This window comes from Anabrus simplex, chromosome 1 (genome assembly GCF_040414725.1).
Source record: "Anabrus simplex isolate iqAnaSimp1 chromosome 1, ASM4041472v1, whole genome shotgun sequence".
Classification (NCBI taxonomy): Eukaryota; Metazoa; Arthropoda; class Insecta; order Orthoptera; family Tettigoniidae; genus Anabrus; species Anabrus simplex.
Genome location: NC_090265.1, coordinates 1,054,101,527 through 1,054,126,987, shown reverse-complemented (window position 1 = coordinate 1,054,126,987; position 25,461 = coordinate 1,054,101,527). Strand labels below are relative to the sequence as shown.

The following is a 25,461-nucleotide window of genomic DNA, read 5'->3' as shown; positions in this document are numbered from 1 at the left end:
CATCCCCTATGGGAATCGACATCTGTATCATCTGATGGCCAAGCAGGCATCAATTTTTAGTAGTGAGACAGTGTCTCATAGTGCATTGGCACTGCCGGTGGCTACAATTAGCCTACGCAGTGGCCTCCACGGTATGCACTGGCCATGCGTCTTGGTAGGTGTGCTAGGTACCAACTGATGAGCCCAGCCTAGCACAAGGGGGCGAAATGCTGGCAACCTGGGATGAGTTAGCTGGAAAATTTATTATGTCCAATAACGGACCGTTTATATTGGTATTATAAATTTACTCATTCGGAACAAATATTACACATCCCCTATGGGAATCGACATCTGTATCATCTGATGGCCAAGCAGGCATCAATTTTTAGTAGTGAGACAGTGTCTCATAGTGCATTGGCACTGCCGGTGGCTACAATTAGCCTACGCAGTGGCCTCCACGGTATGCACTGGCCATGCGTCTTGGTAGGTGTGCTAGGTACCAACTGATGAGCCCAGCCTAGCACACGGGGGCGAAACGCTGGCAACCTGGAATGAGTTAGCTGGAAAATTTATAATGTCCAATAACGGACCGTTTATATTGGTATTATAAATCAGGAGTAAGTCGAATTTGTTTCTTTGATGTAGCATCACCTTCAGTTGGAAATATATACTCTGTAAATTTAGTGTTATTTAAAATGTGGAAACTGATGGTTGGAAAAGAAAACCAAAGATGGTACTAATAGAAAATGCCTAAGTACAGAGTGTTATCCTTCAATTATTTTTGAGAGTGGCATTTAGAAGTCACTCTCATTTTTAACAAGTACAGTGATGAGAAGTATAGTTTGCTTAATAGGTATTGCTCCCATCCATTTCTCTCTTGAATATGCCCAGTTTCTTGCTGTGCCTATTCCGACCGCATGCATGCAGTAGATGTAAACAACACCACTTATGATGCTCGAGATTCAGTATTCTGGTGATGATAAAATCTTCTTTATTGCTGTATATTATTACAGGAAGTGATGTTTCATTTATTTATTATGGACGGTATTCAGAACTATTCAACTTCTGTGTAAAAATATTTACACCTAATTGTATCCTATTTAGTGAAATCGAGACAAGCAGTGTTAAGAATTCACTAATTTTCGTTTGTTTTAGTTTTGGGACATTCTTCAAGGCAGTGCACTGTACAATGCTGTCAACCAATGGGCATGTCCAGCATTCCAGATGACGTCTCTGAGGAATGTCCACCACTTTAAGTACATTGCTGGAAAGTAATTAATAAATCGCCTTTATCGGACTATACAAGGCTTGATTATCTCTGAGATAATTAAATTACCTGTACTGGTACAATCATAACTTCCAAATGTTTACAGTGGCTTATATTCCCACAGCCATTGATATTTATATGGTCTTTCAGGTATCTGAATTGTATGCAGCTGCCATACATGAAAATATTATAATTAGTAGTATTCCCTACTGGCTGTTCTTGGTATTCAAACTCTGAGGAATATAAGCTGTAGTTTTAATGCTAAATGTGGGATAATTTCAGTTGAAACTTAGAAAAATCTTGCCTATGGTTAAACATAAAATAAAAAATTGGAATGTGGTACAAGCATACATTGTAATATAATAACAGTAAGCAGAAAGTTAACCTTTGAGGCACAGAACTTTTTTTTTTTTTCAAATTTTGAAAGAAAAATTGGCAATTACACATGCAGGTCATCAAAACAAAGTCATATTTGTAAATAATAATAATTTTTAAAAAATCAGTAAAATGTACAAAATTATGTGATGGTTTCATTTGAGAGACCACTGTGCCTGTAGGTCACTGCTTAACAGCATGAGTCTTTTACTCAAATTACACAGACTTTTACATAAGACAGAAAGTATTGTTCAGTCATCACTAAATAAACAATCACTGGTGGAAAGGGAGAAACAGTTCCTGTTGGATGAAAGGCACAAACCGACCCCACATTTCGTACATGACCATCTTGTCCTGTGAGGTGCCTTCTTCGTACTGCAGCATCTGCAGCGTTTTAAGGAACCATATATTGGCATGTTTTTTGTTTCAGACTTTCTTTTCTCTGCTGCCACTTGAGGTTTAAAATTCATTAGTCTAGGAGTGGTAGATGGGCCAGGGAAAGTCTTTGAAACTCTTAACAGCGAGCTCGATAGCTGCAGTCGCTTAAGTGCGGCCAGTATTCGGGAGATAGTGGGACAAACCCCACTGTCGGCAGCCCTGGAGATGGTTTTCCGTGGTTTCCCATTTTCACACCTTAAGGCCATGCTTCCTTCCCATTCCTAGGCCTTTCCTGTCCCATCGTCGCCATAAGACCTATCTGTGTCGGTGCAACGTAAAGCAAATAGCAAGAAACTCTTACTTCCTACTAGGCCAGAGGTAACATTTCTACGAAAATCCTTCAGGTGCATATTCTTATTTGCATTACCTAAGCGGTACAATATATAACCATTCATAACTGAAACGTCAACGAAATACCAAAATAATCACAACCATGATCTTTTTGACTTTCTATCAATAGCATAGAAAGATTTCAGCATGTCTGTCATGTGTACACATCCCATATTTGCTGTGTAAGATTGTGCAATTTTCGGGCATGTTACTTCTGTAACACTACCATCTGTGTTTTTTCTGTTTACTGTGGTTACTTATGTATGTGATTCAATAGTTGACGAGAACATCGCTGTACGCTTGTCCTTCCATTTCATACAAGCTATACCATCAGATCTAACTTGCCAATCACAGTCACCCCTCTCGAGTTCTTTGTCATGTTTCAGAGCTGGAATCCCTTTCTGATTTCTCCTTACTGTTCCACAGGAAAGGAGTCCCTTTGACTTCAGTTTCTCGACTAGTGCTAAGTAACCTTGTGAAATAATTGTCGAAATAGATGTGTTGACCCTTGTTTTCTAAGCCTTCACATAAATCAAGCACAACTCTTTCTCCCAAATTATGTTCTATTTTATGTTCTGTTTTTCCAGTATAGATCTGGAAGTTACATACATAACTCATTTTATCTGCTCTAACCCATATTTTATAACCTCTTTTTATAGGTTTTTGAGGCATATATTGTTTGTAGCCAATCCGACCCTTAAATTTAACCATGCACTCATCAACTGCCTGATTTTGTGTAATTAACATAAGAAATTTCATTTTTCCGTATTGAACCAAGAATTACAATAAATAAACTTGATATTTCCACCTATTCAATACAATTTTAATGCTGTTATTCAATTACAACATATTAAATTTCACAGGACTAGTTTCGATGCGGACTTGCGTCATCTTCAGCTTTTTCGGAAAATAGGCAACCTTAAAATTCATGACATGTCTTAAAATGTATGGCATGAAATCCAGTTAAATCTATAATTAAAACCTTAACTCATTAAAAACTATTATGACAAGTAAAAGACTTGCAAGTCAGTCGTATGATAAAAGTTCATTGGTTAAATAATATTCTTATGATCAAGCAGTTGTGGAGTCCTTAAATTTGTTGAGCGATAGATAAAATATTGTGTTCCATTTCACTACAACTTGTATGCTGCTGAACCATCTTGAAAAACGTGAAGGTAGGTCATATGGAATTTTCTGCATAAAATCTTCTATGTCTTAGGCCTATGAGGTGGAAACATTAAAGTAGTTTCTTGTGATGTTTGTGAAACCAATGTTTCCTGGTTCAATGCGAAACATGTAAATATATTAAAACGCGGTTAATAATCCAGTGTTGTGGCTCTAATCAGCAAAATGATAAAGTGATTGTATGTAGGACTAAGACATAGAAGATTTTATGACGTGTGGGCGTACACAATTAGAGTTAAATTACTTTAAAAAAGGATGGTACATTTTTAAACTAATAAAAGTAATGCTTCAATGCTTACGTTCATTTTATAGTGATAACAAGAAATGAAATGCAATTAGGCCTACTTTACTACAGGTTTTATGGTAAACAGGTTACTGCATTGGAGTACTTACAACTGACTGTATTCTGTCATCTTCAGCAACTGATTCCTAGGATGGAAATCAATAATATCAAATATCCATTACAAATATTACAGTTAGAAAGGCAATTTTTTTAAATAGTGTTTTTATGTATTGTTTGGCTTACGTCTGTGCTGTAGAAATGCTGATGCTTTGAGTCTGGTGTGAATGCGTGCACGTGTACACTCTTTTTCCTTTTCGTTCTGGGTGTCCCTTACTAGTAATTTGGAGAATTTCCTACTTATGTTGATGGTTGATATGCAGATTCTTTGTTTGAGTGGTCTGTTTATTATAAATGTTGTGTGTTACCTGTTTTGAAATTTAGACCTGTTTGTCCATTGTGAAATTTGAGGTATTCACTGCATTTGAGTTACAAATAATGAACTTTGTTTTGGTTCCGTATTGATTTTAAATATCTAGGATAAAATTCTTCAAAAGAATTTATACGTATTATGTCCACCTATTCAATACAAGGGCACTAGGAAAGTTTTGCAATGTGAGTGAACACTTTAGACTTTTTCAAAATGATTTCCACCACACTCAATACACTTCTCCATACGTCGAAACCAGTCACTGAACCAACTCTGCCACTTTTCTTTGGTTACATATTCACACTCTTGATCCCATGCTACCAGAAGCTTCTCGTCGGATGAAAAACGCCGCCCTTTCAGCTTCATCTTCACTTCTGGGAAGAGTGCGAAGTCACATGGGGCAAGATCAGGACTGTATGGAGGGTGATCAAGCACAATCAACCCTGATCTGGCAAGAAAATCCATTGTTACCTTTGCACGATGTGCTGGAGCATTGTCGTGATGCAAGAGCCAAGTGTTGAGCCATGACCTTGGACGGAGCTGTTTGAGAACCTGGATAACCTGAGGCAGACAAGTCTCACTGTACCACTTCGCAGTAACGGTCCTTTGTATTTCTAACACAACCCGAGTCAGGATGTCCCGTTTAGTGAAGAATACTGCAATCATCCTTTTCTTCACTGACCTTGACTTTTGCACAGTCACAGGAGTACCCTCATATTCAAACAGCCACACCTTGTTCTGGGGTTTTGTTGGGACATCATAATAATAAAGCCAAGTTTCGTCACCTGTAACGATGCTATTGACGTTACGTGAAGTCCCATTTTCAAAATTTTTTAGCATTTTCCTGCACCATTTCACTTTATGTGCCCTTTGTTCCTCTGAAAGTGAATGGGGCACCCAAAGGGAACAAACCTTTCTAACATGGAGATGGTCATGTAGAATTGAATGAATAGCTGGTACAGGGATGTGGAGGGTCTCTTCTACTGCCGATATGTCAACCGCCTCTCTTGCTGCAACATTTTCCTCATAGCTTCAATGTTTTCCTCAGTCACTGATTCAGACGGTCGCCCAGAACCAGGATCGTCTTCAACCCCCAAATTTCCTCTCTGGAATTCTTTGTACCAGCGAAAAATTGTTGTCCGATGTGGACAGTCTCTCCCCAGCACTGGAGTCATTTCCTCCAGGCACTGGTCAACAGTTAATCCGTGAGCAAAATTGTAGTGGATAATTGCGCGATATTCAAATTTAGACCACACTAACATCTTCACTTGCTTTCAGTCCCACTGCTTGGTAACAACTGGTGTGAAGTCGTGCCTTGCTGTCTTCTAGACCGGTTTTCATCCCTCACCATAACAGGGGTGTCCAGCCAACCGTTTTTGTGTATTGCAAAGCTTTCCTAGTGCCCCTTTGTACAAAATATTATTATGGTGTGTCTAAAATGCTACAAAGTATGTTTCGACCTTGCATAGAGGTAATCTTTAGCTTAACATATACAAGGAAGAAAAACATGTATAAAAACAGTGACACATAAAAAACTTAAATGAGATAAAATACAATCAGCAAAGGCATTGTAGACGTGCTCAACTACTTGCTGTTATCTGCAGACTTACAAAAACCACACTCCAGAACAGAAAGAAAAACTCAAGCACACATACAGTGTCTCAAAGCATAAACCTGCTCAGTGAACAGATACAATTCAAAACACACATTATAATGACTAGATCCCATCAAAATGTCTGTCTAACATTATTGTTGATAAGACACATGACATCAAGTGTTCCTGTACTGGGAATTCCTGGTAGTAGCTGAAGTTGGCAAAGTTTAGTCTGTTGTAAGTACTCCGAAGAGGTAACTTATTTACGAAGTAACCTGTAGTGAAGTCGTTAACTTAATTTGTTCAAAGTAATGCATCAACTGTCTAGGTAACACAATGTCATTATCAGGGAACGGATTTATATGTACTAATAATTATTGAAATATGTACATATATATTTAGTTCTTTTATTGAAATATGGAATTATGTATGGACTTAAAAATACACATATATCATTAATTTCTATCTAATATCAAAATTCAAAGAAGCTAAACAAAGTAGATCTACAGGCAACATAATGTTGCACTTCTCATTTATTTGTAGAACACACAATCTTTTATTCTCTGTTACCAAAACAATGGATTACAAAATGTTCTTTGAAGTGCTGGAAAGTGAATCTTCTCCTATTATCTCTAAGGACAGATTTATATTGACTGAAACCATGTTCAACATCGGAAGAAGTAATGGGGGCATAATTCAACTTCACAATATCTGTTGGGGTTAAATCCACTGTTAATTTTACACTTAAATCTCCACACAGCATTGCAGCAACCTTTGTCATTTCTTCATATCCAGGGTTCTTTGAAAGTACAGTGGCTATCTTCATGTTTGCTACATCTGCAACTTTACCTGTACCACGATTTATTTTTCCACAGTTTTATTCACAATTTCACAACTTTCAGAAAGTGAGAGATGCAAGTCTGTTCTCTCATCGATGGAAACCCAAATTGGACCGTCTTTCATCTCTTACCTTCTCTTCCGAACAGTTTCATCGTATATGGCTGAACAGTACGTTTTTCTGGACGTTGACTCATCCGGGATGAATCGTTTAGTATATTTCTCGAGGAATTCCCGAAAGCACTGATTATTCAGTTTGAAGAGAGGTGTGTCAGCAGAGATGAGAGCACGGCATAGATCGATGTTGAACTTGGACGTTACACTGGAAGTTGCTGGTTGTATCAGAAACAACTGTCTCTGCTTGGAATCTCGTTTGTTAGCCTGGTGTACTGGTTGAAACATGTTGTTGCACAAGGAACTTTTGAGTAGATGTCACTGTACAATGATACAAATTACATAATACTATCTTACTGTCAGTTGATAAACCATCTTCTTTAAATTCTGATATGTAACTTTTTAATTTTAAACTGGTTGACTGGGCTACTTTAAGCACATTGTAACAACGTTAATTTCTTCAATGAATATCGATATACAACTGCACACACTGAACGTACAAGAACACTATGATCCGTCTCACTGCTAATTCAAACTGTGAATGACTGGTAGTGAACTAGGCCTAGATGGAGTTATGAAGCAATCAAAGAGAATGCCCGAATTACAAACTAATCCAGAAACCAGTAGCACATCGTCGGTGAATGAGATTTCGCTGGTTACAAAATTATGGCACAGACACAGTCGATGTTATGTAATGCAGCTTATCAGTGCTGTAAGTGTGATTCAGATACTCATAGTACTGACCGGCTGATCTCCACCACTTCCGGGCTCAACTTCTCTCTTTCTTCACACCGCTTGTGAGCTTATTTTATCAGCCCAGACGTGGACAGGCATGATAATGACCTGCACACCAGTTAAAATATTAAATTTTCGAATATAGATTTTTTAATTTATTTCTCCGTTATTGAGAGGACTGCTAATTTAATATAATTTAATACTTTTTAGCCAAAATATGGACTATATTGATTTTAATGACAAAAAATATGGAACATATGTGCTAAACTCCAAAATATGGAAAAATATGGAAAATGAATACTCCATTTTTCAACTCCACACGTCATGATTCGTAAAGATAATGCAAAATATAATTCATTTTAGCTTCCTAAAGAGATATATGTATTTACATATAAATCTGTTCCCTGGTCATTATATACAACATTTGTGGAGTGGTATTGAAGAAATAAATGATTCATTTCAGTGTTAGTTGTTAATTGTATTTTAAGTGGTCTTTCAATTTCACATCTTAGTAACTTGTTATTCCACCTAGAGTGAAATCATATATCTCTGATGCCACCCTGTGATTGTCACTCAATCATTTTGTACCTGAAGCTCTATAAGTCCTAAATTTCATAATGATGGAAGCTGCTATCTTGGGCATCTCCACACTTGCTCAGCACAAATTGGGGATCTGGGTGGAGAGATTCACTATAGTAGAAGCATGCAAAGGACTTTCAAGTGATGTACAAGGTTGGATCAAAACGTTCCCAGACTAGTTCAGTAGTGTGCCGACAGGGTAGCACAGGCATTTAAAGATAAAAATTTCATTGTTCCGTATTGAAAGTATTAACTTTAAAATTGAATAATTGAAAAAGAGGTTCAACCTATTCAATACATAAGAGAAAGAAATGTAGTGATTACATTCTTATTTAATAGTAATTAGAATTGGGACCGCTTTCGACCATAGTCCAGGTCATTGTCAGCCGATCAAAACATAAAAAAACATGAAAAACAATGCATATGAAAAAGAAAAAGATTAAGTGAACTCTGGATCGGTATAAGAGGCAATATAAAATGATGATGGGGGTAGAAACTGTGAGTCACTTAAAAGAAAACAGTGTGTAATTTTATGAATGGTGGTATGGCACACACAATGATAGGTAAAGTCTCACAATGTTTATGAACAGCGGAGAACGGTCAAATGGGTCAATTTTTACACATCGTCAGGCACAAAGTCACAACACTATCGAACAACGTATGAAGATCTATCAATATGTTGAAGTCGAAGACGAATAGATTTATAGAAGCAAACTGCCAGTTCCCGGTGATCAGCGCGGCACACTCAAGGTCATGCGCTGTAGTCTCGAACGCCAAAGTAGAATGGAGAATATCCTGAAGATCCAGTATTTGCCTCGGTTGTGGGAAATTAAGTACGTATATATAGATACATACAACGCAATTCAGTATAATTGAATGAGTAATTGTGTTACTGCTGAATTCTTGGAAAACAGTTGACTTGAAAAAACAGTTGTAAAGAGAAAAAAAAAATAGTAAAGAGCGCAATATCGGAAAAACAAATGAAAACATATATGCACAGTGCGCTATTTTTAAAATGAAAAAATTCAGGTCATGATTGAAGTAGTCGAAGTCGGCGCAAGACAAGAGTTAAAATTTGAATGAGGAGAACCGAAATGAAGGCGGTGGATTTTTTCTTCTTTTTTTTTCCTACCCCCATCATCATTTTATATTGCCTCTTACACCGATCCAGAGTTCACTTAATCTTTTTCTTTTTCATATGCATTGTTTTTCATGTTTTTTATGTTTTGATCGGCTGACGATGACCTGGACTGGTCGAAACCGGTCCCAATTCTAATTACTATTAAATAAGAATGTAATCACTACATTTCTTTCTCTTATGTATTGAATAGGTTGAACCTCTTTTTCAATTATTCAATTTTAACGTAGGGTAGCACAGGGTTGCACTTAGCAGCTGGGTGATAGCCCTAAATGCAGATCTTTGGTGGCTGACTGATTGATAGTGACCTTCAACCTTGATAATGCAGTGTGCCAAGAGACTTCACTGTGTTAACATTGGAAGTTGTTATCGCGGTATTTTAGTGAACACTATGTGGTTGTCTGCAATTACATTGTGGACAGAAAAGTGGAACAATGAGCCAAAGTGAAATTTGGTGTGAAACTGGACAAACCGTACACAGAAACATTGAATACGCTTCAGCAAGCATATGCCAATGGAATGATGAGTCTTACACAATATTTCAAGTGAGACAGACACTTCACAGGTGGAAAAAGCATCTCTTGAAGATGAGAGCCCTCTGGAAGTTCATCCACGAGCATCACCCTTGAAAATTTGGAATTAATTCGGGAACTTGCGCGTGAGGATTGTCAATGAACGATCAGCAACATCGCAGACATTGTCGGTGATGCACACAGTCCTAATATCGAAATAACCTTGCCTTGTTCATCGTGAATTTCCTCCCTAGGGTCAAAACATCAGCAGAATGTTTTATTGTGTTGTTTAAAGGAGGAATTCAGCAAAAACGACTTGATCTCATGCAAAAAATTGGATTCTCCACAACTACAGTGTCACCAAGCACTCCTCATTCGTGAGTTTCTCACAAAGTGCACCCTCCCTGCTCCCCAGATTTAGCTCCCGCTGACTTCTTCCTTTTTCCAAAGATGAAGATACAGCTGAAAGGATGCTTTCATGCCATTGCCGAGATCCAGCACAAATCGAAAAAGGTTCTGGACTCACTGATGCAAAGTTACTTCCAGTCCATATTCTGCGGAAATTGTGGGACCAATGCATTGTGGCGTAAGGTGACTATTTCAAAGGAGATGATTTTCTAACTTAGGTACATGATGTACTGCCTCATCAACAGAGATAATCTGGGAATTTTTTTATCTGACGTATTCAAGGTGTTTCAGTAAAAGCACACAAAAATTAAAACTTAGACAGGTGATAGGGAATGCAGACATACCAGCTCCCCCAATTTAAGTAGGAGACTCCCATTTCTTCATCCTTCCATCCTCACTTTTCTTCGTTTTATCACTAGCTGAAGAAAAATTTATGTTTAATAGGCATTAATAGACTTGAAGATGGTGAATGCTATTTTATCAATACAAAGTGAGAGGCAATTTTTAGCAGGTCAGAAAAATAGGTTGTCTGAGAAAACCCTGGAAAATTTTTCGACCTTACTATCTGTTCAGTAATGTCAAGTGGTCGGAGCAAAATAGTTTAGAGCTGAAGAAGCTAAATCGGCTGAGGTGTTGAACAATGATGGTAACTAGTCATGTTATGTTCTGAAGCTCAAATATGTGTAGTGTTTTTAGTATTTACTAATAAACAAAAACAACATAGTAATTGAGTTATGTGTTAACATTCTCGAATTGATGCAAGTTAAATCATTAATGATGGGTCATAACACGTCGTAACATGTCATAAGGGTGTCCCCTAATTTTTGGATTTTGAAAGTTGGCATGTCAGGGAGTGCTCTACCAATCATTTTGAGACTGGAAACATAGGATCTGTAAACGTTGGCTGTAAGTAATCTGGAAAGCAGCTGTTATAATGATAGATATGGTACGTTTAAACCCATATCTCATCAAGGTGGCTTCTTACATACTAGGTTCCCTATCTCAAAATATTTAGTAGAGCATCTCCTATTTTGTGTTTAATTATTGCACACTTTTACTGGAACACCCTGTAGATGTGCATTATCTTGTCATCTTAATTGTGCCTACTCTGCTATCTGTTATTTTGAAAAGATTGTTCTGGGACGAATACCAATTGGACGCCCTAGAAAAATGTGGTTAGACCAGATAAGAGAAGACATAGAGAAGAGAGGAGAAACATGGGATGCCCTAGAGAGTAACAAAGCATACCAGGATCGTAAGAAATGGAGGCACATCGTTTTTAAACATCCTACCCGGCTCGCTAGAAGGAATTCATGATGACGATGATGATCCACTGCCAAGGATCTTTGCTCTCTTCGTGTTTCTTTCCTCTACCAGAAATTGATATTTAGACATTTCATCATGATCCGTATTGAAGTGGAATTACAATAATTGGCCGATATGGCACGATGTAAGTGCCGAAACTAGTACCTTATGTAAAAGACATGTGATTGATTAACATTAATAAATGTCATTGTATTGAATAGGCGGACCCTTAATAATTTCAATTTATTGTAATCCCACTTCAATACAGATCATGATGAAATTTCTAAATATCAATGAAACGGCCTACCAGGCAAGGAGAAAAGCCTATATGGGTTTAAAAATTAAAGTCGCCAAATTAGGCAAAGATATTAACTTTTTGAAGCAATTCATAATGCACAATTAACACCTAACTTTCTGAAAGAAACCATAAGAAAGCATCATTCCGCACCACATTCCGTCAGAACTCACCAAAAAATGAATAAAATTTGCTTGAAAAACAAAATCTGCTTTTTACACCAGAAGAAATCTTATTTTAATGTTAAACTTTGTGAGACTCGCCTTGAAGCAGCCAATCTGCTTCCTAGCATCCAATGGAATTTATTTCTAAACCAGATTAATATAAACGTTTTGATATACTCTCAGAAAAACAGCTTTCTTTAGAGAAGAAATTAAATGCATTAAAAATGAATAGAGTTTCACCAAAAAATCAGCCCAAAGAGACCAGTTTGCCAAAAAAATTAATTGAGAATTTCCACCCTCCTGTAATCAATCTAACGTAACTTTAAACAAGGAAGAAACCACCATCCTGGCGAAAGGCCCAAAGCAAAACTGGCCCAATATGAATAAAATAAACATAGTCACCAACTTGATTATTGAGTTGGAAGCTACAATCAGTAAAATGCCGCTGGAACATCATGATGAACTTAGATCTGAAGTAAAAAGAAAATTGGATAAGATGTTCAATTCTAATAATGTAAATAAAAGAACCCCCCTATCAATTCTAATGATAATAGTTTCATTTCTAAACACAAACAAATTGCCAAATTTGAAAATATTAAAAATAACGACCTAATAATCACAAAAGCAGATAAAGGCAATACTACAGTGATTATGGACAAAACCAATTATGTATCTAAAACCAAATAATCTTTTAACAACAGCACGTTTACAATAATCAAGAAAAATCCTACACAAAAATTCAGCGACAGTTAAAACAAACCTTAAAGAGTAACTTATATCCTTTCTTTTTATGGATCAAAAAAAATCTAAACTTTTAAACATGAATCCTGGTTTACCTTACAGTTAAAGCCCTCCCAAAAATCCATAAAGCTAATATTCCTATCCGGCCCATTATTAACTTTATATAAAGTTTCTCAATTTGTTCAACTTTTTCTAACCAAGAACTATCAATTTCTCTCCAAAAAGTCCATCAAAAACACCACCAAATTAATAAAAAAAATAAGGTCATTTAACTTACAACACAACCACTCTCTTCATTCTTTTGACATAGTAAATATGTATCCAAGCATACCTACATCAAGGCTTTTCTCCATGATTGAAAATAGCATAAACAAACATAGTTCTCTCAGCAAACTTGAAATACAAGATTTCATTTCTCTTCTGAAACTAGTCATTAATAATAATTTCTTTACATTTGATAAAACCATCCATCAACAAAATGGACTGGCTTTGGGATTAGCCGCTTTGGGAATTCTAGCGGACATTTACTTAGAATTTTTGGAATATACAAAAATAAATAACTCCTTTCCAGATATTCTTATATGGGCTAGATACATAGACAATACATTTGTCATTATGAATGAAGAAATCAAGGATGCGACCTCTACCCTGCAGGAACCAAACAACATCGACCCCCACATTAAATTTACGCTTCAGTCCGAAAATAATAAAGTAATTATTTCCCTAGATTTAACTATTCTTAGAAAACCTTTTGCTCTGTCGTATAAAATTTTCAGGAAACATACACAAACTGCCAATACCATTCGTTAAGACTCCATACATCCCCAAACGCATAAACATGCAGTGTATAATAGCATGGTTTACCGTGCCTTCACGATATTATGACAAAGAACGATCTCAACATTATAAGGGCAATCGCCAAATTTAATGGTTATAACAGATCCTTTATTGAACAGATAATCAATAAATTCAGGCACCGGCTTAAGACCACTCTCGCAAAAGAAAAACCTAAAGCTACCATTTCATCTACTTTTACTTTCAATAGCAATGTCTATAAAATTACCAATCTCTTTCGTAAACATAACGTACAGATTTTTAGAACTAATAACGGTACTTCTGAAATTTTACACAATTCATCATCTATCAATACCTCCAACAGATTTTCTGCATCCAGAATATATAGATTCAAGTGTAATGACTGCAGCTTTTCATACATGGGTCAAACAGGACACAGCTTAACGACCAGATATTTGGAGCATGTCAACGCAGTTAGATATAACAAGTTTTCTGTTATAGGCCAACATATTCACGACTCTAATCATAAGTTCACTGACATTGAACATGATTTAGAGATCATTCAAATAACAAACAAAGGGCCAATCATGAACATTATTGAAAATTGTTTTATTCATTGGGATCAGTATTTCAATCCTAATTATAATTTGAATGAAATCTCCGAGAGACCCAATATTCTTTTTGATCTCTTAATTAATTGGCTAAAAAATATTAGACTCTCAAAAAAGAACTAGTATCTTTCAAATCAAACACAAGATACATCCCCATCAGTTACCCCCACTACATCATCCTTTCGCTCCACCCTAGCTCCCCGACAGTTGCTGCTCCTCCTCCTCCTCCTCCACCCCTCCCCTCCCCTCTCCTCCCCTTCTCCATGTTCCTTAACCTTTCTAGAAGGAACCATAAAAAAGCATCATTCCGCACCACATTCCATCAAAACTAACCAAAAAGCTAATAAAATTTTGTTGAAAAATTAAATCTGCTTTTTACACAAGAAAAAATCCTTTTTTAATAATAAACTTTACGAGACTCGCCTTGAAGCAGCCAATCTGCTTCCTAGCATCCAATGGAATTTATTTCTAAACTAGATTATTAATGAACTTTTTGATACACTCTCACAAAAACCGCTTCCTTAACCTTGTGATCGCATCCATCAGTCCAGCTCCGTCTGCTGGTCAAACAGGCTGCTCAAGGTGAGTTTGTTTTTAGTCATTTCCTTTCATTCTTTCCTTCCTACCTTTTGCCTATTTCTGCTTTTAATTTCTTCTTCAGTTTCCAAACCACATATTGAAGTGGGAATCAATTTTTGGGTCAAACTAAGACCATCACATAACCGTTTATTCTTTCGGAACCACCTAAACAATAGATTAAACAAGTGTCAACCTCATGTGACGATAAAAAATTATGCAGCTTATATTCAACAAGGCTAAAGACATATACAAGCTGGACTATACACTACGTGTATAAAACAACGGAGTTATCATCGTTTTTAAAAGGATCTTTTATTAGAGTGCAACATCATCTTGTACCATAATTTTATTTAATATTCATCTATGCAAGTGTTATAATGTGTTTTAAATTGTTTTAAGATTGTGTGTGATTGTTTAATTTGACTCTATGGCTGATGATGGCACGATAGATATGTGCCGAAACTAGTACATGTGATTGATACTACGACATGTGATTGATTCACACTAATAGGTGGACCCCTAATAATTTCAATTTATTGTCTACCAGAAATCCTAATTTATGACAATTCTGTGAACACGTAAGTGAACTTTTGTCAGTTTGAAAAAGGAGTTAAAGAAGCATGAAAATGAACAGGTTTACTCTTGGGGTCGTGGGGACTTAGGAAGGAATAGGGAAAAGAAACTTTGATTATTAAGATTATCAAGTAGTGTCTCAGTATTAATCATAAGAAGAGTAATTGAATGCCTTAATGAACAAGAATTTCAGCAAAAAAAAAAAAAACATGAATGTTGGGTAAATGAAATACTCCAGCCAATGCAAACCTGATACTGAGTCAGAAGAGAATAAGAATTGACTGGAGGTCAGATAGGAAAGAGAAAGAGCAGCCCGATTCACTTAAGTCAAACCATTCCAACTCAGGTGCTCCCTTGGCCCTGTCAGCAGCCCCGGCGCTGTGCTGTAGCCCCGGCGAGGTGGTGGGAGAAGGAGGGGAAGTGGCAGAGGCAGAACCACAAACCACAGGTCGTCAAGTCAGCGCGCAGCTTACGAAAACAATATTATTTATGACAATTCTGTGAACACACAAACAAACAATTTATTCTGTATATACAGTACATTGTTGTCATCGTTTTGCGGCAGATAATTTACGGACATTGGGTACAGTCGATTTGGCATTAGAAATTCTAAGCACAGCCTCTAAGACAACATCAGACAGAGAAGTTCTAGTTCTACATTTATTTAAATTCGGAATTGAAAACATCTGTTCGCATGCGTAAGTTGTATACCGAACATTGACGTAAATTTTAATAATAATAATAATAATAATAATAATAATAATGTTATTTGTTTTACGTCCCACTAACTACTTTTATGGTTTTTCGGAGACGCCGAGGTGCCGGAATTTTGTTCCGCAGGAGTTCTTTTACATGCCAGTAATCTACCGACATGAGGCTGACATATTTGAGCACCTTCAAATACCGCTGGATTGAGCCAGGGTCGAACTTACCAAGTTGGGGTCGGAAGGCCAGCGCCTCAACCGTCTGAGCCACTCAGCCCGGCGATGTAAATTTTAAGGCAAGTGCATGAAGTCTGGTAAATTCTTGTGGATGAACACCTTTGTAAAAGGAAATTTAATTACCATTATAGTGGTAGTACCTGTCCTTGAGGATTGCGTTGCACTGTAGGTTTATCAGCCCTGTTTGGAAATATGATGGTGATTTTTCAGCACGCGCTGAAAATGGAGTCATAAATATTTCAAGTTGAGGTGTCATATCATTCATTTCTTTGAATTGGACATTGAATTCATGGTGCAAAGTCTGTAACGACATCTGATATTCTCTAAGGATTTCGTAAGTAGACAAATGTAATGATTTTAATGAATTAAAATTGTCAAAATTTCGGGTTTCAAGCTGACTTTTCAATAACAAACTGTGCATTTTGAAAGCCTTCATTCTATCATACTTGGTGCTAATCAATGTGTTTCTCCCTTCATTGAAATATTTAAAGCATTCAAATAAGACGTTATGTCCGCCAAGAAAGCGAAGTCAGCTACCCGCTGTTTATTCCGCAAAGTTGGTTGTGGACAACCTTTCATCTCCATGAACAGAGCAATTTCTTTAGTTATTGCTTAGAAGGTTGCTAGCACTTTTGTGCAACTTAACCAGCGCATAGTACAATAAAAGGGAATGTCGCTACATTCTGCCTCGAGATCTTTTAAAAATTCTTTGAACTCCCGATGGTTCAAACCTTGCTTTCTGCAGAAATTTAGACATTCTGACACAGTATCCATAAGAGATTTTAAAGTTGCGAAAGTTTTTTGCACGTAATTGTTCTTGATGTAAAATACAATGTACTGCTTTGAGTAGGTGTGGAAGGAGGGGAATGGTGCTGCTGAGTGCAGCGCTTGTGCGCCCCGGCTCTAAGTGCTCGAGTTGGAAAGGCCTGACTTAAGTAGAAGCAGTGCTAAACTCAAGTGACAGCACACACACACACACACACACACACACACACACACTCACTCAAAACCACCACCACCCTCGGTTTACCGTACATCCTGTCTCAAAAGTTTCGAGACCGAGCTCAATAGCTGCAGTCGCTTAAGTGCGGCTAGTATCCAGTAATCGGGAGATAGTGGGTTAGAACCCCACTGTTGGCAGCCCTGAAGATGGTTTTCCGTGGTTTCCCATTTTCACACCAGGCAAATGCCGAGGCTGTACCTTAATTAAGGCCACGGCCGCTTTCTTCCACTTCCTAGGCCTTTCCTATCCCATCATCGCCATAAGACATATCTATGTCGGTGCGACATAAAGCAAAAAAAAAGTTTTGATATACCAGTGGGAAGGGGATGTATCGGAATTGTCAGTTTTGGTTTTTCTCTTTCATATTCTGTGCATTTGTACATTAAAAAATTGTGTGTATGCGCCCTTATTATCCATATATACATTTTAAAAATTTAGCCAAAATACGACTACTTAGTCGGGTTTATGGAAGTTTTTCTTCTTGTCAGCCTATCCATATATATTGCAAAGCAAAGTTACCTCCGTACAGGCCATGAAGGCCCTTGGAGGAGTGGAAGGTAAAGTCTTCCACCATTGTTAACCTCGGCACCTGATGGGGTAGAGTGTTTAGCTGTACGCCCGGCCGTCTTTGCCCCCAGGCATTCATTTTTGGTGTAGGCTGAGTGAACCTCCGGAAGTTGAAATCTCGTTTCTTAAATTTTACGACTTCCTGGCGGGGATTCGAACCTACGTCCTTCCAAGCAAACCGAGCACGCCTTTACCGCCTCGGCCAGGCAGCCCCTTATCCATATATATAAAATAAAAATTTTGTATGTTACTCAGAATTTAAAAAGAATGGTATTTCTGTATCAGTAATGTTGACAGTAAAAAGGACATGCACTACTTAATTTTCCGTCGCCTGTCTGCCTGTCTGTACGTACGTACATATGCACATCATGTGAAAGTGGCTAAGAGAATTTAATGAAAATTTGTATGTAAAGTCAGGGAATAGGGCACTACAGTGTAGGGCCTAGATTCTAGGCTATAAATAATTCTATTCGTGCTGAGTAAAATGGTAGTTTGGGGGAAGGCCTAAAATGTAATTCTCAAATATCTTTGTTATTAGTGATCCTGTTAGTAAATTAGAAACATGACTCAAATTATGTAGAATTAAATTTCTAATCATTTATGTCTTATACATTTTACCGTACTCGCTATGATAACAGAGATAATGAATTTCGATTTTTGTTGATAAGTCCATGTCGATGTAAAACTACGATAAAATGGGAGAAGAGAATTTAATGAAAATCGGTAGTTAGTCAGGGAATAAGTTACTACATTCTAGGCTATAAATAATTTTATTCACGCTGGATGAAATGGTAGTTTAGGTGAAGGTGCCTAAAATTTAATTTTTAAATATCAATGTTATTGGTCCTATCGAAAAATACTACATAACAAAAGTTATAGAAATAAAATTTCCGATCATTATGTTTTATACAGTTTTACCATACCAACTATAAATAATAGAATTCATGAATTTAGATATTTATTGCTTAGTCCATATCAACGCCGAGCATTGCTAACGTGGAAATATTGTTCATTCGTGTTAACTGGCAATGTTTTTTGTCACGATTGTCTTAAGGTGTAAAACCACATGTTCATTAGTCCATATCGTCAAAGAAAATTGTTAAGGTGGTTATAAAAATTGAGAAGTAGGAAAGTAAGAATCCCTTGAAGAATAAGACAAGAGGAAGTTGTGAAAGGAGCCTACAATATTTAAAGCTTATAAAATTGATAAATGACAACATTACATTGATCATTGTTGTGATGTGCTTTGTCTCTCTTGCTGCCACTGATCTATAAATGGGATTGCTGCTGCATCCCACGTAAAACAGCATGCCTGAATATTGGCGAAAAGTAGCTGGGGAATTAGATAACTTTGCACATGCTATATGATTATCCTGTCAACGACGGGTGCTATAGCTAGTTTTGAGATATAACGCATCTCTCATATTAGTATCGGCAGTTTGCTTCTTCTTCTTCTTCTTCTTCTTCTTCTTCTTTTAAGTTCAATCTACAAACAACCAGTATACTGTGTAGAGCATTTTGTATCTCTCCCCCCACTGGACCCCAAAATCATTAAGGGTGAAAAGATGATTAAGATATGGCTCATTAGTGTGCGCACTCTCTCTCTCTCTCCCCCTCCCTCCCTTACTCACTCACACCCACCCCCACTCTCATACACGGTTTGAATCCAGCAGCTGTCAGCTTGCATTCGGGAGCTTGTGAGTTCAAACCCCACTGTCAGCAGCACTGAAGATGGTTTTCCATAGTTTCCCATTTCACACCAAGCAAATGCTATGGCTGAATCTTAATTAAGGCTACTGCCTTCAGACTCCTAGTTCTTTCCTATCCCATTGTCGTCATAAGACCTATCTGAGTCAGTGAGACATAAAGCAAATAGTTTTCTACTTACACGTGCTATTGCTAGTTTTTAATCAAGTTGCATGCAACTAACAATGATTACTTTCTTTTTTGCCAAATTTCACCTTCAGTATGGTCTGATATGAAAGAAAGTTTTCTACATGTTATTCCCTTAACCTCTTATTTAATTTTTACTACATTCCACTCACCTCCTTCTGTTCATCTACCCATTTTGTTAATATAGACCAAGTAATTTTATAGGGCAGTCACTATCCAAGTTTTCAGAAAGCAGATGGGTTTGTATTCCATCCATCCACCCACCCACCCACCCACCCACCCACCTTTGGAGTACTTTTTCATTTTAGTTTGATGTAAATGATAGGATGATTCTTTTTATTCTGGGCTTCTGGTATTCTATCTTCAGAGGTTAAGAGGTTTTTAATGAAGATTTTTTTTTTCATTAATAACCCCTTTAACACAACTAAAATGTGTGAACTTTTAAGTGAAACCTTCATCCTTTCCATATTTTGCTTCTGTAATAATAACTGTTTGATTATTTCTGTGTTGTTAGGTCCAGAAAGCTTTGGTTGAAGGCAAAATGGTTCCATGTATAAACTCGAAGCCATTTATCTACTCAGAGTTGCTGATGACACTGCCAGACTTAATAAGTCACTTCTTTCCATCAGTCCCTCTTGGAAGCTGCCGGCAAGTGCTTCAGGAAGTTTTGGGAATTGAACTATTTCGTGGAAACAGGTAACACCTTTCTTCTTTACTCGTTTCTAGCATTTTTCTTCCAGTATTGTTTTCAGTTATTCAGAGGTTATCATGGAGAAAATACTGCATATGTAGATATTGTGGTTTTTTAATATTTTTATAAAGAGAACCGATGAGAATAAATGCATAAGTTTTATGAAACACTGAATGAGTCAGTGTTGGGATCAATAGTAATCATAGTATAGTATAAAGTGTATAAGAACATGATAGAGATTGGTGAGGAAAATATGGAAACTATCAGGAATGCAAATTACTCTTAAGCCAGGCTGAGTGGCTTAGGCATGTTAAAAAACTCCTGCAAGACAAAATTCTGGTACCTTGGCATCTATGAAAACTGTAAAAGCAGTTTGTGGGACATTAAGCTAATAACATTATTATTAAATTCATCCGATTAGATTTGTGTTGTGTGGATCAACTATTGCATATTTAAACCTGAGGTGTGAGGCTATTCACTGTTATACTTAGAGAGTTGATGAGCTTGATTTATATTTGTTGTAACTGACATTGAATTCAAGGTATGTATGAGAGGTGTGCTGGTATTCTGCAGATTTTTTCCTTTCTTCAGGCACTATCTGACCGGAAGCATACTAGGTATTGTTATATGGTGATGATCAAATGTTTTAACAGGGTTGGTGGAGAACATGAATTGGTGGCAACTAATGTGCTTTTATATCACAAACAGGTCAGTTAAAAAAATGTTATGAGAATAATAGGCTTATGTTATCAATCAGGCTGGTGAGAGAGTTAATAGATAGTAGAATGAGTTCATTATTTAAAATAGTCGCAGACAGACAATGCTGTAATCTTTCACATGTATTATTCTTAGTTTATGTACAGGGTCTTTCACTCAGAGTGTGACTGGCCAGCGCAGCGGGTAGATGGGCGAGCTAAAGGTCAGATGAGCACATGGCAACTCGCTGAGCTTGGGGCCGGGAGAACGCTTGTATGAATCGCATGTAAATAACAAGCACACATAATAATGCATAATCAAGGAGTTTTTAAACTTAACGTTAGATAGATATTAAGGAGTTAATTATATCAATATGTTGTTTTATATTGTTATATCTCCAAGTTTTTCTTGACTTATTATGCAGCTGATGATGGTGCCTAAATGAGCGCCGAAACTAGTTCTGCAATAAAATATATGTTGTAAAAACCATCTAACAACAGTATATTTGTATTGAACAAGGTGGAACCTTCAAGATTTTTATCTCAATTGTAATCGAGGTAAAATATTTTCTCACCTTGTCACAGGAGATGTTGAAAATGTCCTCCACCTGCATCTACACATTTCTGGCTTCATCTAACGACATTTTCATGCATCCAAAGGCCACGTGCCATTATTATTATTATTATTATTATTATTATTATTATTATTATTATTATTATTATTCATACGCATTAGTTCATCTACCGAGATAGCCTCAATTTCTTTCGTGATATTTTGTTTGAATTCATCTAGATTGTGAGGGTTTGTTGCATAAACCTTATTTTTCAATTTTTCCATAAATAAAAATCGCAAACCGTAAGATCTGGAGCACAATGGTTTACTAATTACTCAATTCCTCAATTAAACTTAATGACTCTTTAGCCGTATGCGTGGTTGCCGAGTCTTGCTGGAAATATCCAAATTGGCATTCATTGTCCATCAATTGTTAAAGAATGGTACGAGAATGTCATTCCCATATCTCTGCCCGGTGATTGTGGTTTCAAAAACTGTAGGCCCTATCATGCTGTCTGCAGTTACTGCTACCAACACTCCCTATTACATACTCTGTATCTGTATATCTCTGCTCAGTGATTGTGGTTTCAGAAACTATAGGCCCTATAATGCTGTCTGCAGTTACTGCTACCAACACTCCCTTTTACACACTCTAGATGAACTCAAACAAAATATCACAAGAGAAAATGAGGTTATGTCGGCAGATGAACTAATGCATATGAATGAAAATTTCCTTAGATGAAGTCAGAAATGTGTAAATGCAGGTGGAGGACATGTTCAGCATCTTCTGTGACAAGGTGAGAAATTATTTTACTTTGATTATGAGTTATGTTTGCTTGTTATTTGCATGTGCATACGGGTGCTCTCCCGGCCTCACCCTCAGCAAGTTGCCATATGCTCGTCTGACCTTCAGCTCGCCCATCTACCCATTGCGCTGTGTTCGGCGACTGGCCCTACTTTGAGTGAAAGACCCTGTAGAACTCAGAAAGACTGCCTTTGTGGTTTTCCCAACTGAAGTCAACATAGGTTATTACAGTGACGTCAGTAGGAATATAATAGGATTAGTTATATGTCAACACAGAAATGAAAATCATAGCCTATGTCAGTAAGAATGTCGCAGTTGAAAGCAATGCTATCATGAAATACTCGATCAATAGAAAAACCGCAATTTTTTTCACTTTTAACGAACAGTACTATGCTGCTGATCTAACAGTCCAAAGTTCCAGAGCTGGAATGACCAGGCCGCAGACAGCCGTGAGCACTCCTCGGGCATTATTCCCTTAAGTATGTACTGTATGTATGTATATATTGTATTTGTAAAGCCATAAACTAAATAAATCCATTAAGTGTGCACACTGCTCATTCCAGTCAGTGCCTCAGTGTAGAGATTGAATTGCTACTTCTCGCCAATATTCAGGCAGGCTGTTACACTCAATGCGCAGCAGTAATCCCATCTATCGGAGATGAGTGACAGCAAGGCACCTTCCCCTAAACTACGATTTCAACCAGGATAAATAAAATTATTTTTTAGTGGAGACTGTAGTTCCTTATTCCTCAACTTTATATACCAATTTTCATTAAATCCTGTTTATCCACTTTCTCATGGCTCGGCGTTGATAGGGACTTGGCAACAAAAATCAAAATCCATGAATATGTCTGTTATTTATTTATTTATTTATTTATTTATTTATTTATTTATTTATTTATTTATTTATTTATTTATTTATTTATTTATTTATTTATTTATTTATTTATTCATTCATTTATTTATCTTTCTTTTGGCTAGTATATAACTCTACATACAAATATTCAAAAATATAACAAACAATATAACACCGTAAACAATCAACCTTGTGACTCTGGCTAATAAATGGGGGTGAGATGTGAATATAAGAACTCAATAAGAGAGTTCTCTTAGCCTCTCTCACCCCAATTCTCCACAATTCTACCTATACGTGGTGCCCCTGTTAAGCTGAGCAACCCAGCGGAAGGTTGGGTATCAACCCCAGCGGGAATCTGGGTCAGCGAGCCAACAGGATGTGGAGGGCAGTGGAAGGCAACGGGAAACCACCACTGGCAGTATCTTCCAAGACGTTCATGAGATGGACCTCTTTGTAAAAGATTCCGGAGGTAAAGATTCCCCCCATTCGGATCTCCGGGAGGGGTGTACAACGAGGTTTTTAAAATATGGAAGGAAGGAGAAGAAGAATTATTGCGGACAGGGACATGGAATGTTCTAACCCTTTTACAGGAAGGAAAATTAGAAAACGCTAAATATGAGATGAAGAGAAATAATTTGGATGTACTTGGAATGTGTGAAGTGAGATGGGGTGGATGTGGAGAACTAGGAAGCGGTGACTTCCGAATGTACTATTCGGGTGAAGATAAAAATGGATTGCATGGAGTGGGAATACTGATTGGAAAACGACTGAAGAACAAAGTTATGAAGGTTGAATATATCAATGGAAGGATTATGATGATAAGACTGAACGGGAAAAGAAAAGACTTAGTGATCATTCAAGTTTATATGCCGACCTGTAATCATTCTGATGAAGAGGTAGAAGAGTGTTATGAGAAGATAGATCAACTCATTGAGAAAGAGGAAAAGAATGCATGTATTGTTGTAATGGGTGATTGGAATGCGGTTGTTGGTGAAGGATCAGATGGTAAGACCATTGGTAAATTTGGATTGGGAGACAGAAATGAGAGGGGAGAAAGGTTGATTGAATTCTGTAATGAAAATTGCATGGTGGTTGGAAGCACTTTGTTTGACAACCACAAAAGGAGAAGGTATACTTGGATATCTCGATTAGATGACAAGAAATATCAAATTGATTATATAATGATACAACAACGGTACAGAAACTGCCTAAAGAATGCTAAATGTTACCCAGGAGCAGACATTTATTCTGACCATATATTAGTTGTAGCAGAGGTAATGATTAAATTGAAAATAGTTCGGAAAGGAAAGAAGAGAGAAGAAATTAATATTGAGAAATTGAAAGATAAAGACAAGTGTAGAGAACTAGAGGATGAGTATTGTAACAATAATACATTAGGAAATGAAACAGAAAATGTAGAAAGGAGATGGGAAACTTTTAAAGATGGGATAAAAGAAGCAGCTAAGGAAACGCTTGGAGTCAAGGAGAGGAAAAGGGCAAAGAAGGAATGGATAACATCAGAAATGATAAGTAAAATGGAGGAACGCAGGAAATGGAAAACAGTAAATACAGAAGAAGGAAAGCGTAACTACAGGAAGTTAAATAATGAATTAAGAAGAGAAACAGAAAAGGCAAAGAAGAAATGGTTGACAGAAAAGTGTGATGAGATAGAGCAACTGGAGAAAGAAGGGAAATATGACTTGATGTACAAAGAAGCAACAAATATAGTATTCAGAGAAAAGAGAAGGAACAACAGCAATAAGGAAATAGAGGCTACAGATGGCACAATGATATATGAACCCCAAGAAATAATGAAAAGATGGGAAGAATACATAGAATGGCTATATGATCGGGACAATCGACCAAATGAAGAAGAACTTGAATTAGAGGAGGAAGATATGGTTAAAGAGGATGATAAAGGGGAAACCATACTGAGAAGAGAGATCGAAGCATCACTGAACGAGATGAAAAATAGAAAAGCAATGGGAATAGATGAGATTCCTGTTGAACTGTTAAAAGCGTTAAATAATGAAGGGAGAAAGGAGTTGATTGGATTATGTAATCAAATATACATGACAGGAAAATGGCCAAAGGACGTCAGTGAAATCATCTTAATTCCTATGGAAAAGAAAAAGAACAGCAAAAAATGTGAAGAACATAGAACATTGAGTCTGATTTCACATGCAGTCAAAG

General features: G+C 37.0%; 1 protein-coding gene across 5 annotated transcripts in view; it reads left to right on the top strand.

The window, feature by feature from the left end:
• LOC136857954 (uncharacterized) overlaps positions 1–25,461 on the top strand; it is a 184,989-nt gene that overhangs the window by 142,558 nt on the left and 16,970 nt on the right. For 3 of the 5 annotated variants that reach the window (XM_067137087.1, XM_067137085.1, XM_067137086.2), the window contains one exon: positions 20,183–20,364. In XM_067137087.1, the coding sequence (XP_066993188.1) occupies positions 20,183–20,364 (182 nt within the window). Of the gene's footprint in view, positions 1–1,134; positions 1,251–20,182; positions 20,365–25,461 lie in introns of those variants that run through there. The other 2 variants (XM_067137090.1, XM_067137088.1) reach the window with 2 other exon arrangements.